The 18,866-nt window shown below is 36.7% G+C and overlaps 1 protein-coding gene and 1 non-coding gene across 6 annotated transcripts in view; one reads left to right on the forward strand and one right to left on the reverse strand.

The window, feature by feature from the left end:
• The first annotated feature begins 234 nt into the window (after positions 1-234).
• On the forward strand, positions 235-308 carry TRNAI-AAU (transfer RNA isoleucine (anticodon AAU)). Its single transcript has one exon. It is a non-coding gene; the product is annotated as a tRNA-Ile (tRNA).
• Positions 309-2,099: 1,791 nt separating this feature from the next.
• LOC149851374 (uncharacterized) overlaps positions 2,100-18,866 on the reverse strand; it is an 86,337-nt gene continuing 69,570 nt past the window's right edge. For 3 of the 5 annotated variants that reach the window (XM_090000429.1, XM_090000438.1, XM_090000446.1), the window contains exons 14-21: positions 9,243-9,361; positions 6,005-6,129; positions 5,495-5,719; positions 3,945-4,105; positions 2,837-3,000; positions 2,669-2,751; positions 2,499-2,584; positions 2,100-2,428 (exon numbers count right to left, since the gene is read on the reverse strand). In XM_090000429.1, the coding sequence (XP_089856555.1) occupies positions 2,285-2,428; positions 2,499-2,584; positions 2,669-2,751; positions 2,837-3,000; positions 3,945-4,105; positions 5,495-5,719; positions 6,005-6,129; positions 9,243-9,361 (1,107 nt within the window). In that variant the 3' untranslated portion in view covers positions 2,100-2,284. Of the gene's footprint in view, positions 2,429-2,498; positions 2,585-2,668; positions 2,752-2,836; positions 3,139-3,944; positions 4,106-5,494; positions 5,720-6,004; positions 6,130-9,242; positions 9,362-18,866 lie in introns of those variants that run through there. The other 2 variants (XM_090000464.1, XM_090000455.1) reach the window with 2 other exon arrangements.

Here is an 18,866-nt window from a genome sequence, read left to right on the forward strand (position 1 = left end):
ATGTCTGATTAGCTAATTGGATTGGAACCACAATATAATATAATAATAGACCTGGATCTGAATTTCGAAATTTATAAGCCATTCAGAGTCAAATCCGAGATTCGACAAAGATCCAGCATTTTACATATGAAATATTCAACAGTTTGATAATTTATCGATTTGCCTCTTACCACCTGAATATAGATTGTCTGCGTAAAGACAATAAACATTTACAACCTACAATTCAACATTAATGGCCTATTAGCTCAGTTGGTTAGAGCGTCGTGCTAATAACGCGAAGGTCGCAGGTTCGAAACCTGCATGGGCCAAAACTCATAGCTCATTTTTTGTTTTTTCTTCTTATTACCTTTGTGAGTTTTTACGTCATCCTTGAGTTTTTTTTATCACCCAGCCTTAAAATAAGATTCAGATGAACACTTGAGTTGGATACGGATATATACATCTCATTTTATCATGTCAGGATGTGTTTGGGTAGATACAATTCAGGCAGGATTTGAAATGAGTTTTTTTTAATCTCACTTAATTATTTCTGCCCAAACCGCCCATCACCTCTGCTTTTGAAAATTTCATTGTTTATTTTTGTATAAATGAATTTACTAAAATTAATTTTTTAATTAATGGTGTTTTGATGGCACGTTTTATAAAATTGTAACTAAATAATTGCATTCATAGCTGGCCAGTTTGAAAATGAGACTTTCATCACTTGTTAGTTTAAAATGCAAGTTGGCTACTACCGCAAGTAGAGTTAAAAAAAACCTTTAACCTGAGAATATTCCCCACCTGTTGTTAACTCCTTAGAAACCCTTTGATTTTTGCTGTGGTGACAAGACATGATTGGAACTTGACTTATGGGTTGATTTTGGTTCAACATATCATTGCTCCGATCATAATTAGTTACTACTTATGAAGCTCTATTTTTTAATTCCATTAATTAGAGTGCATCAGATACGTTTACATTTGCACATATGATAGCACCAAAATGTTCTGCAGATGCAAACAGATCAAATAGGTGCCCAGTCAATGGTTGGTTGTCACCTGAATGTGAATTTTAAATAAGTTCATATCCAAACAAGATCCAATAAAAAAGAGTTGAATTCAAATTCACATTTTAAGTAGTGATACTGGTTGAAGTAAAAAGAAAAGGATTGAAAACAAGCATTTTACACAAACAAAAAAACAGATTGGATTGTGTCAAAATCTGAACATAAATTGACAAAAGACTCTGTGGCTCAAAAAGGTCCAAACAGATAAACCAGAATCCGATCCAAATACAGATTCAGATCGTATTACATATCCGAGAAAATTACATAGGATCCGAATTGCACACCATATTGAAACCCTAATATCATGCACATGAACACATACAACAGCATCGCTTGGAGATTCCCTGTGATAGCACACTAGCATTTACTTGTGTTGAGAACCCTTCATCCCTCAAAGGTTCACTATAAGACTAGCATTTAACAACAATTTAAGAATCACTTATACACCCTTTATCGAAAGTCTTGGATCCAACTAATCCATTGATACAAATAGTTCATACGCAAAAAGTTATTTGGGTCCTGTGGGATTGACAAGACTAAGTTTTGCATATGAGATATCCATCCTAATCACTATGAACATGTTGGCCCAATTGACAAATACAGCTGCAAAGATAAGCGACACTCATTCATAGTCGGGTCAAATGAGATAACTGGACGGTTAGGTTGCATTATAATAATTGAGGGATCTAGGTTCGAATCCCATGGAGATAATCCCCAGGTTGCATAACAGAAAAAGAAAAAAAAACACCTAAACTTTGTGTATTAATAAAAAACACACCTATCTTTTCAATTTTGTTAAAAACACACCAAAACTATTTTAGGGTTAATTAGACAAACCCAGGGTTCCTTCTGTCAATTTTGTTAAAAATACACCTAAACTTTAAGTGTGCTTTCGAAAACTTTTTCCATAAAAAATTTATTGTTTTGAGGGTAAATCAGTAACTTTATTCTATTAACTCAACTTGGGTTAACAAGGAAATAGTGTTTTTAGTCAATGGAGCATAAATTTAGGTGTGTTTTCCAACAATAACAAAAACTTAAGTGCTTTTTTGAAAATTTTCCAGAAAGACAAAAGATCATTCATAATCTGCATCAGTATCAAAAGACAGTTTGCGTACACGACCGTCATAACTCTACCTGTTTACTTGCATAATCTGCATCAGTATCAAATGTTTTCCAACAATGGTGCTTGAGCAGCACTCAGTACATATTAAATCTACCCAACACGGGAAAAAAATTTATTAGAAGAAATAGCTTGATAAGTAGCTCGAATAGGTACCCAGATCTACCCAATTCGGGAAGGCACCCTTCAGTTTCCTTGTATCATCAACCAAGTACTGGTCTAGTACGGCAAGATCTACCCTCAGATTTTCTGAACTGTTAGCCTGCAACACATCATCGGATCAACAAAGTAACTCAGAGAGAGAGAGAGAGAGAGAGAAACTCTGGGGTCACCTCCAACCAGAAGGTCCAGTTTTCTTGACCTCTACCACTCAGTCTACAGATGTAAGATGGAGGTCCACCATTTATTCTCTCTGGATCTGCATAGATTTCTAGTGGTCATGTCATGAATAATCGCATTTTCATTAGCAGGTAGGAGAGTAAACAAGCAAATATAAACTCACCAGGTACTCCATTGTCAGCAAACGACCACCTTGATAATGGACCGGTGATATTGAGGACAGTAACCCAAACCTCCTCTAGAGACCTGGAACATAAACAGAAAGACAGAAACACTGTCATTGTCAATACTCTGAATGACTCAGTGCCAATGAAGATAACATTGCACTTACCCCAAATAGAGTTCAAGGTAGATTCTGCGCGATACAGGACCAGACTTTTCTGTTGGTTTGTTGCTGAATAAATAGGGCAAATGCGTGTAGTGCTTAAAGATATTCTCTCCGTTTGCATGAAATTTTAGATTTCCAGAAAATAAATAGGAGACAGGAAAAAGTGTCTGCAAAAGAATAAAAGGGGAAGAAAACAAGTTTTAATCCATTTGTCTTGTATAAATTTATAGGTGAACATTTTCTTCAGTGTCTTACACTGGCTTATTCTTTTAACAAATTTTTACAACTCATGTTCGCCCAAAGCTCTGAAAAGTAAAAAAAGAGTGATTCATGTAAGCCTACTTGACTATTTAGTTAATAAAACTGAAAATAGTTTTGTTACTGGGGGCAAACCAATACCAATAAAGCATACTATGGACATGAATTAGAGAAATATGAAACTCCAATATCTCAAAACATTTTTGTCTACATACATTTACACGGAAAGAAGCAACTTAATTAAATCTTTTTGTTTGATGTGCATATTTTTCCTCTAGTAAGTCATGTAAGGGACTTCTCTCTACAAGTTGTAGAAACAATTAATATTGGCAAATATGTTGTTTCCAGGGAGCACAAAGAATTAGAAGCTATATACTGTTGTAGGTCTTGGCTGCACTGGTCTCTGTATAATGAATATAGCATATACTAATCTGATCCACGCTATTTGTTGCACTTTGTTTCTTCCATGTGCACAATATCTTTTTCCTTCACCTCTCCCAGGGATAAAAACACGTTGCATATTATGTGCCATTATTTGTTCCAACTTCCAAGATATGAAGAAAAAGAAGCAAACCAACCATCAATAAAAGGTACAAATAAATAAACATCATTTGTGACGTGACAATTTATTGATGAAGAGAAAGCCAACATCAGCAACACATCTTTTAAAAAGAAATTAAAAGAGTGAACGTCAGCACAAAACTATTAGAAAATGTAACCATTATTAACAAATAACAGTTAGACTTGTGGCTTCATATCTCTCTGCATCCCACAATTTATGCATTTCTATTAATGGATTCATAATATTGGCTTCTCAATTATCCGGTAAATGAAGTAGGCTCAAGTAGCATACCACGAATTCACTTTGATCAGATGGAGAGGAATTTTCAGCAGAAAGTGCTGATCCGATCTTTAATACATCTGCTGCTTCAGGTGAATATTTGAAAAGGAAATTCAATGAATTGGAATCTACCACAGCGAAGTCATAGCTGGAGTCCACTATTTTATGTGCATCTGCCATTTCCAATCAACAAATTAATCAACAGCTAAGATGATTGCAAAAATTGTAAGAAGTCCAAAATACCAATTCATACAATCAAAACTGGTGAGTAAAAAGTTGATCTACCGATATAGATGATGCATTCTTGAAAAAAGACTTAAGCATCACATAGGAAATCCCAAGCATTTATGATGCATCCTCATTATTGTTATTATTATGTTCATGAAGAAACAAGATAACTGAGACTTGGCATCACATATATTGCTTTGCTGGTCACCCTTAATTCCAAACTTTTTAACTATGTCAGTATTAAAAAAAGGAACAATTAATTCCGGAAGATTAATACTACAGTTAGCAGACATCTGAGTAGCACTTGTTGGTGAATGATCTGATTCTGACACTATTTTCCTTTTTGCCAGGTTTTGGTTTCTACACATCATTTAGGATTCAAGAGAATGGGTGGTTTTCTTTACAAAAAGAGTTGCGTAAGCAAAAAACCTTTCATGTCAAGAATATATGTGAGAACTTCAAGAAAAGCCAAAGAAGCATCACAATTCTTCTTATCTTTCCTTCCCACAATAATCTGAAGCAGAGACAGAAACAACTAGAAATCAATTTTTCAAGGAGGCCACACTTTCCACTAATGTGCCATTGCGTTACCACTTCTATGGGAAACATGATCCCATTGCCAACTGACAGAAAACATGGCACCCAGAATTGCAAGAAAAAAAATAATTCTTGAATATAGAATGTTTTGAAGTGGACAAACTGAGAAGCTTGATCAGATGCATGAACACCAAAAGACCACATAACCGTTTCATATTATAACAGATGCATCTTGCACCGTTAACTACATAACATCGCAGACTCACATTAAGCAGTTTTTTTTTTTTAAGTTGTAGAGAAAAGAAAAAAATGGGATTGACACCATCAAATTATCTTTTATACATTAAAACAAAACCAGAACTCAGTCAAGTTGTTTCATCAATTTATAAGAAGCATTTAGACATGGAATATAAGCATGCATATTTTTATGGATTCAACAGGTATTCTAAGACAACAATATTTCTGAAGTTGATAAATTTATCAAGGATATGCATATAGTGGAAGCCACAATGGAAGAGCGATGTACCTGACAAACCTCAAAGACATTAATATAAAAAATTACGAATATCAATGAAGCAGCTTAAAACTAATCTTTTGACATTTAAATCAACAGACTTGCCAAAATTCATTAGAAAGTCAAAAAAATTAGACTAGAAAACATATGGTAACAGAGAAAGAAAAAGAGATGGGCATAACTAGCAATAACTTATTTTCATCAGTTATGATTTTATTGTAAGTTGAAAACATCCAGACAAACAGGAATGGCTAATACAATATTATTATGTAGCAGAAAATACCTGCAGTTCTATATGTATGCTGAAGCACAACTCTTTTTGGTGCATTGGTACTGTAAGGAAAGAACTGAGATGACAATGCCATGGCAGCAACACTAAAGTGCAAGAAGCACTGGATGATGAATGATCTGGTTAACCAATGGCCAACAACAGGGATTAATGGACCCATGCACCACCCAGTAACAAGTCCAACCGTAGCCGCAACTACAATATCTGGAATGAAAAATCCTGCAAGCAAATATTCCACAGCTATCATTATACAACTAGTGAGCACTCCTCAAATATATTGGAAACAACAAAGATTGCATGCATATACTAATGCAGTAGTGACGAAGTTCAGCAGCAATGACATTTTTTCGTTACATAAATAGACCATCACATGATCCAGACAAGCTATCACCAAGGAATGGATTCCATCAACCAAAAGTTATTTATTGAAACATAATTGATAAGTTCTCAATGCACCTGTGAGTGCAAATTATCACCATTAATTTAAGGAATGCCACAACTGACCGTATGGAGGAGGAAGAGAACCCATCATGCCCATCTTCTCAACCATGAATTGAACAAGAAATCCACCAAAATATACACCATATAAGAGCAATGGAATCAAGGGAATAACATACCCTGCCACTGACCTGACAAACAGCAAAGAATAGTTTACGATAAGTTCTAGTAAATGTGATTTTAATTGATTAAAAAGAATGTACCTTCAATTTGCAACTCAAATAAAAGAAACACCAAGCATAACAAAGAAAAACAATCTTCTTGGGCTATATCACAAGTTTTCATTTTCTTATGAATTTGATCTTGAATGCTATAATCGGCGTTCAACCTTTTCGATGCAATCCAAAAGTCCTCTATTGACTTCCCTGTCCATTTTAAATGTAAGAGAGTATTTAAATGCAGGATTTAAATAATATACTGCAACATTAAGAGGTTGATGAAGTTGTCCAATCCACCTATGATCAATGATGTTCCATATAAGTATAAATAATTTTTTTCTTCTCCTTCAAATTATCTCTAATGGCGTATAGTTATTTTTAACAACTTCATGCATGAATCCCCAAATTCACTTCTAAATACAATATCTACAATTTCTCTGGGCCTTTTTTTTTGTGCATGGGGATATGCATTCCACTCCTATGATGAAAACATTTTTTTTAGTGTAGCTCAATTCTTTACTACACTTTGCACTGTCAAAAAATTCGTAGCAAATCTAATATCTGCACTACGAATCAACTTAGCACCACCATCGTACTTTCTCGTTAGGCTCAAAACCCATGCATGATTGTAAATAAATTTAGTAATTTCTTGGCATCATTCAACTGTCTGCTTTATCTCATCCATGTTGTCGATGTCCTCAAACATGAGGTCTATGCAATGGGTAGCACACGGGGTCCAAAAGAATGACCCAAAATTTTCTGCCAATTTTTTACGTGTTGCCCTATAATTTGCTGCATTATCAGTAATAAATTGCACAATATTTTGAGGTTCAACCTCTTGCATAACCTGATAAAAAACTCTGAGCAATACATTTGTTGTCTTAGGCATATCAAACAAATCAATTGACTTCAAAACATAGTTTCTTTGAAAATAGACAAAGAAATTTATCAAGGTCATTGACTTTCTGTCTATCCACGCATCTGCCATTATGCTACACCCAGTTTCTCGCCATGACTACCTTATCTCATCACAATATGCCTTCACTTCTTTCACATTAGTATCTAAAATTTTCTCTCAAAGCATGATATAAAGGCATTTTATATCCAGGCCCAATACGAGTTATGACATCTGCCATAGCCTGAAAATGAAAAAAATACAAACATCATTGAACCATCTCTCAACCATGACATGCGCCTACTCGACTAAATGTTGAGAAGTCATAACAGTACAAATGTCGGGTTGAGCCCCAAGGGCAGTCCTAAGAGGGAAAAAACTCCTCTATCTCCTCTCGACGAACTCCCTTATCTTTTTTTTTGTGCCCATGACGACACTACTACTGGCACCAACCACGCATTTTTCCTTCACTGCAGAACTTCTTACTTCTGATCATATGCTAGGGCTTGTAGGATCAAAAGTAAGGAGCTCATCTTCGTAATACACATCCTCCCAGGGCTCCACGTACCCTATTTTTGCTTCATTCATCTCTCTTGTCTTTTTCCTCTCAGACCATCAAGTAATTGTTGGCATTGCCATTTCACAACATCCGGTAATTTTTTTGATGTGTATGCGGCAACATTATCATGTGTCCTGGCTAAATGATGCTTCAAACAAGAGATATCATTCGAAAACCAATTTTGGCAGTAGTTGCACTTGATTTTTAATCGGTTTTCAGTCATTACTTTAGTGCCCCATTGGCATGCCAGATCCTTTGATGTCATCTTTCCCAAAAAAAACTCAATAAGAAGCAAATAATAAAGATATTTTATCTTAACCCACTTCCTTGAATGAAAAAAATGGTGAAAATGCACTCTTACTTGAGAAAATTGCAAAAGCCCTATCCCTTGCACACGAATCGACCCTCAAATCGATCTCACGACTCCTAGAGTGTGTGGGTTCTCCTCTAACAACTTCTAGGCAAATGGAGAAGCCCGACCCTCAAGAGGCCTTTAAAACCCAAAACTTAAAAGTTTCGGGTCTTTTTAAAGTAAGCCACACTTATATCGTACGATACCCCCTGTATCGTACGATATGACACAATGCATGGGTGTATCATACGATACACTCATATCGCAATGCGAGTGTGTATCGGATTGTATTTCCAAAAAGAACCAATACGTATCGTACTGTATCGTACGATAGAGTATGATACTTACAAAACTGCCTCTAACAACCACTACCAGTAGAAACCACTTGAATGTCAGCTCGGTTCCAAATATTCCATCACGACAATACGCAACAACTTCAATGGCAGTCATAGTGACCTTTTTTATTTTTTTAAATAGGTAAGCTGGGGGATAGCCCATGTGGGATTTGAACCCAAGAGCCCTTGGTTATGATAGTGCAACCTTACATCCAGCTATCTCATTCGACCCTAGTTATCATGACATTTTCTTTTATCTCATCTATATTCTCTTCCTTAGAAATCATGACAAGCATTATTTTTCTCCAAGTCAGTTCAGTCATTATTAGTCATAATTGAGTCAGCACTCCCATATATAATAGGGATGGTGCTCAGCTTACACCCTAAGCAACCATGGCAATTCGAAAAAAAAAGCAAACCCTGGAGCATTCTTGCTTGAGTTACCTGCAATCATTTTCCATTTAAAGGTGCAATCCCTGCCAGAAATAGAAGCCTTTGCAATCAGAATGTCTTAGGTGAAATTATGTGCCTTTGCTAAAAGCCAGACAATCCTTAAAACCAAACTTGCCCAAAGAGCAAGAAGTTCACAGTCACATTCATTCATTAGACACTTGATCAAGAGAGGAGAATGTGATGCGAAAGTAGGATTGACAACACAAAGAATAAGATCCACAGTCTCATCATTGAGTGAAACTTTTTACTCATTAGTTCAACAATGCCCCTAACAAGTGAACAGTGAAGCAATGTAATGCATAAAATATAGATATAAATTAGCTTTTTAGTACAATAAGATACAGAAATCATTGAACAGGATCTATAAGAAGGGTTAGATAAAAAAGGGAAAAACTCTGGCATTTCCATTTATCAAAATAACTATTGACACCCACATTCTAATAGCCTCTTAGAAATTAGAATCAATGCCTTGAAGAGAAATCAAGAAAGTACCTCAATGAACCTTGCCCAAAATTTCTGATAGATACGTGATGTGAAATCCAAGCCATGAACATAAACATAGATACTATGAATGTCAAAAAGCCACCAAGAAGTCCAAAAGCTTGATAGGCCTGCAAATGAAGTTCACAATGTAATAAGTATGCCCAGAGGATTTAATCTAGAAATGCTATGGAAGGGTGTAGGAGAGTAAGAAAATTGCTTCAGAAAATTCTTGAAAGGATCATAGCCATAAAATATATGTTGCATATTAAAATAACCAACCAACCAAAGATAACTTGAGATTTTAAGTCAAGATTTACTGCTAGACTGCAAAAACTATCTACACTTGTTATAAGGCAATATTAAATGCATTCACTAAACATTTAGAGAGAACAAAGCATATCACCACAAAAACTGACAAACTAGTCAATGCAGACAACTAACTCCGGTAACACTGGTGCCAAGGATACTATGATTTGAAAAGATAATAAGGCAGGAAAACAACATCGGATCCTCCCTGAAACTCCTGACAAGTGTATGTTACTGCTGGTAATGCTCCTCTTGGTCTAATGTCTGTAACTTGTGCAAGAGAAGCATACAGAGTGGTTCTCTCTCTCTCTCTCTCTCTCTCTCTCTCTCTCTCTCTCTCTCTCTCTCTCTCTCTGTGTGTGTGTGTGTAAGATCGTGTATTTTTGGTACTTAGACATTTCTTTAGATTTTCGAAAATTTGTCCAGTCTGGGAGAAAAATCGTTTGAGGCTCGATTTTTAGACTGATACCTTTGAGTCCGGGTTTGACCCAGGTCTCATCGACAAGGTCGAGGGGAGCCAATCAAAACGTGGTAGAGAGTTTTATTTTCGACCTTTAAATTCAAGCGAAATTTGGGTTAATTTCGGATGGAATTAGGAATTTCATATGCGTGTTATATGTCGTTGGACGCGTCTCGGAATTCTGAGCGCAACGGTACTTTATTTTCCTCGATTCGGGATATAGTTGACCCGGAAATCGTGTTTTTTCTGAAAAAGGGAGCGATTTGTCGAAATGGATCCAGGATTGGATCGGACTGGATCCGAGGCCTACGATCCGAATTTTCATGGGTTTGGATCTTATGTAGGTCCTACTTAAATCTGGGTTTGATCTAAGCCTTGATCCATTTTCATTTTGGGTATGGGTTTGGATCTTGGATCCGGATCCAAATACATGCCCAATGTCTTTCCTAGCTTTAAATTCAGTTTAAAGTTTTATTTTGGGGTTAATTATAGTTAAAAAGCCTCTAGGGTTAATTTGGTTATTTTTGTAAAGTTATAAATAATTTTAATTAATTAATAATTAATAATTAATTAATATCAATTCCGAAATTTAATTGTTGGGCTGAGTGGGACTCTCTCTAAAAGAGTCCTTAAGCTTACCTAAGAGAGAGTTTTAGGAAAGTTAAAGTTTATAAAAGAAAGGAACAGTCAACATTAGGAAGAGTTTAAAAAAATTTGGAAACCCACTATAGAGAGGGAGTTTCCAGATTTTGGGGACTCTCTCAAGATAGAGAGAGAGAGCTGGAGGAAGGGGGGGCGTCACCCCCTCTCTCTCATGCTTTATTTAGTGAAAAAAAAGGAAGAAAAAGAAAGAGAGAAAGAGGGAAAGAGAGAAAGAGAGAGGAGGAGGAAGAAGCTTCAGTCCCAAGCCTATTCCACCATTGTTTTCACATTTCATCTCAAGGTACGGGTTTCTCTTTTGTTTCGGATGAGAAAAAGAACATGGATTGGATTTCCATGTGATGTTTTTGAGAAAAGTTCATGGGAAAAGAGTAAATCTATTTATTTACTCTAAAATACATGGATGAGGTTTTGTAAATCCTCTTTCATGGAGGTATTTTTTATTTTACACACCTAGCAACGAAGAAATTTCTGTGCATGACATATTTACACCAAAACAGAATTTTATTTTATGGTAAATACAGTTTATTAGGTGTTTTGTTCATGGTATATTTGTTTTTTCATGAATACTCTATTGAAGGAACATTAGATGTTGCGGTTTTGGGTTCATGCACGCATGTCATATTGAGAAATTTCGATTATGCATGTGTTTTTGTCCTTAGCCTAAGAGTAAATATACATGCATGAAGTATATCTATTTTAGAAATTAAAGTTGTAGGTTCATGCAGGCTGAATATGCATATTATGTGAGTTTGCAGCATGTTTTGAATCTCCAGCATTTTAAATTTGTTCGCAGGCACGTGCTAGCCTGTTTGTAACAGGCCCGATTTCTTTGTGCCGCGCGGCCCAGCCAAGTGGGCTCGGCTGGGCAGCAGGCTAATGCAGTCAGCTGTTGGGGCAGGTCTGGTCAGCAAGCCAGCCGAGTGCAGCTCGGCCAGCCTGGCGTGACCAGACCTGTGTGATCTGCCAGGCCGCAGGTCCAGCTGATTACATTCAGCTGGCCCGGCCTGTCATGCTTTTAGAGCCCAGCCGAGCGGCTCGGTTGGGCAGCCAAAAAAAAGAAGTTTTTTTTTGTGTAGGCTGGCTGTCAGACAAGCCGAATTCGGCTGGCCTGACAAGCCAAGCCTAGTGGGCAACCGAGCCCAGCCGAGTAGTCAGCTGGGCATGTTTTGAAAAAAAAAGAGTTTAATAAATATTTTTTTATTTCATGTTGGGGCCCAGCCGACCTACAGTCGTCTGAGCCATGGGCGTCAGCCCCCAGCCGACTGGGTCGGCTGGGCTAAGGCACTGACCCAGCCGACAGGGTCAGCTGGGTGGGGTTTTGCTGCGTGCCAGACCCAGCCGATGACCAGTCGGCTGGGTCATGTGTTCTAAAAAAAAATATATATATATATATGACGAAACATGTGTTGTGGGTTTTGAATTTTTAAAAACTTTTGCAAGGGTAGGTATTCTAAACACATGTTAAGGATATATACAGGTTTCATATGTGACTGTATGCTAAATGTGTGCATAAGTGAGGGTTGAATTAGCTCCTGAAACTTGCAGTTATACTTGAAAAAATTTCCAGATTTGCTATCCATGTAAAGAATAATATGGTTTACTTTCCGGTATTCGATACACTATGTTGAATCAAAGCATTATTGCAAGACCCCATCCTATGCATGTGTATACCTTAATTTGATGTGTTTGGCACTTGCGCCATTACTTGAATATTCACATGTTTAAATTAAATGGGTATTTCATGAAAGCGTGCATGCAACATGAAACATGTGAATTAAGGCATGCATTGGTTATGAGTGTGTATTGAATGGAAGCATGCACATCTCAAAAGGTTTTTTGCATACATGAGTGTGTGTTGGAAAGCATATATGTCACATGAACATGTAAGACAAAGCATGCATTTACATGAATGCTTATACTAAATGAAAGCATGCATTGGACATAGACATGTGTATGGAATGAATGAATGAAATTAAAACGAAGTTGTGAACTCATGCACATGTATAATATTGTTTCATGCACCTCTTTAGATTGTCATAAATGAATGTGCATTGGAAAGCATTGAAAGAATGCATATTGGCATGTGATTGATGATTTTTGCTTGTGAATGCATTGATGGTCAATTGGATCATCAGGGGCTGGGTGAGCTTCGAGAACAGGTTGCACTTTGTTTTAGTTATTTTGATGCATTGCAAAAAAAATCAAATGTGATATTGTTATTTTATTTCATTGTTCTATTGTTGCCACGGGCTGTGGTCCCGTGGAGAGCTTGGCATGCTGATTTGCAAGCTTATGTTATTAATTCTGCATGTTGATTTGCAAATGTAAAAGAGATGAATTAATAACAAGATAAAAGAAAGTAAAGAACAATGTAATTTATGTTTCCTGGATGACCCTTTTTTAGTGTGAGAATCTTGGATGTTGCGGTTTGGGAAAACCGTGAGGATACAAAAACTCCTTGTACGTTGTTGTTGCTCCTGAACCCGATATTGAGGAGACTCCGCACTTTGCCTGGGGTAGTGTGTTTGACACAGTTGTTGTTTTGCTATACCAAGAAAGTGGCGTCAGTGGATGTTGTTTTTCATGGTGTCCCCGACATTGGATGTTGTTTTTCAATGTTCCGATAGATGGTGATGTTTCCTGATATCGATCAAGGGCTAACTTTGAAACCCAGTAATAAAATACAAATTATGTGCTAAGCTACCCTGGAAATCTATCTTGACCTCGAAGATTTTTACCCGTTTAATGTATCCGCGGGCAACGGTAATTAAAAAGAGGAACTTAAATTGTATGCATTTAATAGGGCATGTATATAGAAAAAAAAACTTAAATGAAAGATAATAAAGGGTTCATGCATTGCAAATAAATCATGCATATTCCTGCTATGCATTAGATCATGCATGCTTACTTGTTCTCTTAGTTGTTGTATGTTGATGAATGCATGATGTTGTTCCCTAATGCATGTTAAATGCCCTTATTGCTTAAATTGTGATCCATGTTGTGTAGTTAATGTTCCCTCATGCTTAATGTTTATTTCATTTTTGCATGAATGATTAATTGTCTTATGAATTGGTTATAACTGTATCCCTCTAAAATATTACATGAATCTTATTTATATTCTTTATTCTTATTTGATTCACTAAAGGGACCTGTACGCAGGATTTTTCGGATTTTGACACCCTACTTTTATGGTTTTTTGCAGCCGCAGGTGATCAGTGAAGTCGATTAATTTCTGAGAGTATACGAGGGTCACACTTGCTTCAGACTGTTTCACTTGTGGACAGAGTGACTCTACTTTTTGTTTCTTTTAGTTCTTTTTATTTCCTGCAGTTGTTACTTCACTCTTGACTCGAATATGAGACTCTATTGATTCATTAATAAAGAGTTTTGTTTGTTTGGTTATAAATGATAAATGTAAGTTCGTTTATGGTGTGTGGTTATCCAGCTGAAATTAGAACTGTAAGGACCTCAGGTCTCTGGGAAGATTTCCGCAACTAAAAAAAAATCGTATTTTCAAGTGGGATGAGTTGGGGTCGTTACTCTCTCTCTCTCTCTCTCTCTCTTAAAGGTGCACTAGTGGAGACAAGGATTTGTGATAGGTTCTGTCCTTAAAGAATGTACGAAACTGGAGATGGACCACCAATTCATGGAAAGTGGGAGTACAATTCAGTTGTGAAACCCCACTCAGAGGATAATGAAATTGTTGGCGATATTCGGGATACGATTTTGCTCAATCAGTGGATGTGGCAATAAACAAACCAAAGATTTGAATCCAATGGGAACACCTATTGTTGTGGCAGTTGTGGTATAAGCATGCATATCAACATCAAAGCCCACAGCAAAAAAATATGATGAACAAAAAAAGAGACCCAGGAAAACCTATACCGATTATGGCATAAACAATGCATGGATATCCAAAAGTATTAACATTATTAAATACTATTCATTTGGGTACTGTTGGGACGTCGTTTATATTTATCTCGAATAACTTCCTGTCCATTTGGCTGACTTATTTTTACTTTTTCATTATACATCTCACACCAAAATAAATAAAAACCACCCATTTTGAAAAAACAAGGAAGCGGCATTATTTTTTTTTCATTTCAGTTTATTTTCTTTTTGGCCCTGGCTCTTGCCCATCACCACTCCTCCCCTACCCATCCACACCACCTGTCTCCAGCAACCATCACTTTCTTCTTCCTACAGCACCACTTCCTGACTCTCTCCTACCTCCTATTGCCATTGTCCTCCACCCACCACTGCCACCATATTCACCACCTGCCATCTTTTTCCTTTTGCCCTACCTCTTCACCCTCTCTCCGCCCACCATTGCCATTGTATCCTCTATCATCAGCTTCTTCTTATCTCACCTTGACCCTCTCCACAATCTGCACTTCTCCCAATGCCATCATCTCCCTCTCTCTTAACCAACCAGCCACCACTTTTTCTTCTTCTTGCCCTACTGCCTAACTCCTCCCCACCCACCACTTGTTAAGATATATATATATATATATATATATATATATATATATATATATATATATATATATATATATATATAAACCGAAATACCCATCATGGGTATTTCGGTCTTTTCACTAATAATAGGTGTCAGCCCACTAGGGGCTGATATTTTCATTTTCTTTTTGTATTTTATTTCTTTCTTTTTATCTTTTTTATTTTGTCTTTTTTCAACGTATGATAGGACAGCTCCACAGCTGTTGGAGCTGCCCCCTGCCCCAACAGCCATATGGAGCTGGCCCCTTTAGTCTCCATTTGTATTATAAATAGGCCTTTTGTGGCCTTGTATTCTTAACTCTTTTAAGAGTGTCGCCATCCAATAACAAATTTTATTTGACCCTTGTGTGGGTGGTTTGATTATTCAATCAAGTATTCTACTTGATTGAAGTATGTTCTTGCATGTTTATTGTGTTGAATCCATTTCATTACATGATATTAGAGCTTTGGTGCTCTAAAAGCATTTTTTTAAGAGGAAGATCGTGATAGCATCAAGAGGAGGATCGTAAGCTCGGCGAATACAACAAATCATGGATTGTTGCACGGAAAGCGCGCCATCTCTCAAGCAAATCTTGTATTGCATTCTCTCTCTCTCTCTCTCTCTCTATATATATATATATATATTGTTAAAATGTATCTAATATATATATATATACTGTATATTACATCAATACCCGATAGGGGTATTTTTGTAATTTCACATAGTTGTTTTAGAAAACAACTATTTTTCTTTTTTGAATAAATGTAATTTTATTTTATTTTTTTTAATTCTTTTTTTATTTTATTTAAGGACCTAAAGGGGCTCCAACCTTAGAGTCGTTGGGAGCCCCCAACGGTCACATTTGTGACCGTTGGGGGCTCTTGGGGGCTCCCAACGACTCTATGGGAGCCCCCTTTTGGCTCTCCTTTTGAGGCCTTTTGGCCACCCCTTTGCTCCTCTCCTTTTTGTATAAATAGGGGTGAACCCCTTGTATATTCTTCATTCTTGAGAGCTTTCTCTCTTCTCAATAAGAAGCTTTTTATATTGTTGCCTTCTTAAAGGCTTGTGCTTGTATTGTCCCTTTGTGGACTTGTGATATTGTCTTTTTTATTCATTGTTGTAAGTGCTTGTATGCACTTTTTATATTTCCGCAATATCTCATTACATGGTATCAGAGCCACTCGATTCTTGAAGGAAAGGTGTGGTTCGTGTATCTCATATTTTGTGGATATCTTCTCACTTCTTGGCAACATCATGGAGACAAAGATTGACCTATCTTTCAAGCTCAATGGAAATAATTATATGATGTGGGCATCAGCAATGGAAAATAATCTCAAAGGAAAGAAGCTTTGGGGTTTTGTCATGGGTACCGTTCCGGAACCTAAGCTTATGCTCACTAAGGAAGAAGAAGGTCAAGAAAAGGCTCTTGAAGGAGATGCTCGCCTCAAGGCCATTGAAAGTCATAAAAAAGAAGTGGAAGATTGGGAAAGCAATCACGCAAAAATCCTTGCGTGGTTTATGAACAATGTTGAGCTTAAGGTATGTGCTAATATAGCTAAATTTCGTAGAGCCAATGAGGCTTGGTCCTTTATGAAGGGTATGTATACCCAAAAGGATCTTGCAAGAGCATACTTCTTGCAAGAAAAGATTAGAACCACCAAGCAAGGTGATTCTAGCATTCAAGACTATTATAGTGCTCTAAACCCACTATGGGATGAATTGGCTCTCTTGGAGCCAAAATGGGTTTCTATGAAAGATATTGATATAAGGCAAAAACAAATGGAACAAGAGCGATTGTTTCAATTTCTTTTTGGGCTACGTCCCGAATTTGAGCAAGTGAGATCTTCACTTCTCCATAGATCTATTTTTCCTCCTATTGAGGATGCTATTGCCGAAATCACTCAAGAGGAGACAAGGCTTGACATGAGTAAGCATGTTGATGAAGTCCTTGCCGTATCAAAACCGAGTAACAATGTTAGAACCTATAAGCCTCCTCATTTTGGAAAACAAGAAAACTATAATGGAGGAAGAAAATTGATTGTTTGTCATTATTGCAATGAGCCGGGTCACATTAGACCCGCTTGTCCAAAGCTTATTGGAACCTTCAAGCCTAAAGTGGCCTCTCTTGAAGAAACCACCACCAAAGAAGATGAAGGCAAGAACAATGACATCAAAGAAACTCTTGGACAAATATCTATGGCTCTCCAACAAATGCTAAAAGTTTCTTCCTCCACATCGGGTGCGGCTATTGCTTCAACATCATCACTCGGTACGTATTCTTGGATCCTTGACTCCGGAGCTTCTTTTCATATGACCCCTCATGAAAATGCACTTATTGATGTTTGCACCAATTCAAAGGACTCTTGTGTCTCTACGGCCGATGGAACTTTTTTTAAAATTTCAAGTATTGGCTCTTTTAAAGATTCACAAAATTTTTGTGTTCCAAAAGTAAGAGTTGTTCCCAAACTAAATTTAAACCTATTTTCGGTTTCTCAAATTGCCGACCATGGATGTGAAATATCTTTCTCATCTAATGGTTGCTTTGTGCAGGATCTCCGGTCCGGGAAGCGGATTGGGCAAGGCCATAGAAAGGGAGACCTCTATTATATGGACCATCTTGATCTCCCTACAAACTATTTGTGTTTTTATGTCCAAGAAAAAAACATGGAAACTTGGCATAAAAGACTTGGTCATCCAAGTTATTCCAAAATGTATCTCTTTCCTTTTGGAAACAAATTTTGTAAGGAAAAAGAAATTAATTGCAAAGATTGCATTTTTGGAAAAATGAAGTCTATTTCATTTCCAACTAGAACTTTTCTTTCATCAAGGCCTTTTGAATTGGTGCATTCGGATGTTTGGGGGCCTTCTCCGGTTATATCTAAAGGGGGCTATTCATATTATGTTACGTTTATTGATGACTTTACTCGGTATGTTTGGATTTATTTCCTTAGTCATAAGTCGGAAGTATTTACTTTCTTTAAAGATTTTCATAAAAAAGTTCAAAATCAATTTCAAAGTAACATATCTATTTTAAGATCCGATTCCGGTGGCGAATACTTATCTCACGAATTCCAAAACTATTTAACCCAAAATGGCATTTGCCATCAAAAGTCATGTCCTAGGACTCCCCAACAAAATGGCCTAGCGGAAAGGAAACATAGGCACATTAAAGAAACCGCTAGAACATTACTTGTTTCTAGGAATATTCCAAAGAAGTTTTGGGCCGAAGCCGTTCTAACCTCAACCTATCTAATCAATAGAATGCCCTCTTCTAAGTTAAAAAATGCTTCTCCCTATGAAAAACTCTTTAAATTTTCACCCGATTTCAACCGTCTTCGTATTTTTGGTTGCAAATGTTTTGTCTTATTACATAAGAGGGATAAGTTATCTCCAAAAGCAATTGAATGTGTTTTTCTAGGATATGGTGAAAATAAAAAAGGGTATAGATGTTATGATTTTAAGAATGATAAACTATATGTTTCAAAAGATGTAACATTTCTAGAAGAAGAAAACGGTTTTGATAAAATAGAAGAAACAAATGAAATTGATTATATATTCTTATATGATCTTATTGATGACATACAAGAAGATTTTCTTGAAAACATAGACGATACTCGTGAGGTATCCCCTCTTGACATAACACCCTCAAATGATAGTGATTCAAATATAAATGTTCATGATAGTGATACCAATATAAATGTTTACT

This window comes from Nuphar pumila, chromosome 1 (genome assembly GCF_984573655.1).
Source record: "Nuphar pumila chromosome 1, dmNupPumi1.hap1.1, whole genome shotgun sequence".
In the NCBI taxonomy this organism is placed as follows: Eukaryota; Viridiplantae; Streptophyta; class Magnoliopsida; order Nymphaeales; family Nymphaeaceae; genus Nuphar; species Nuphar pumila.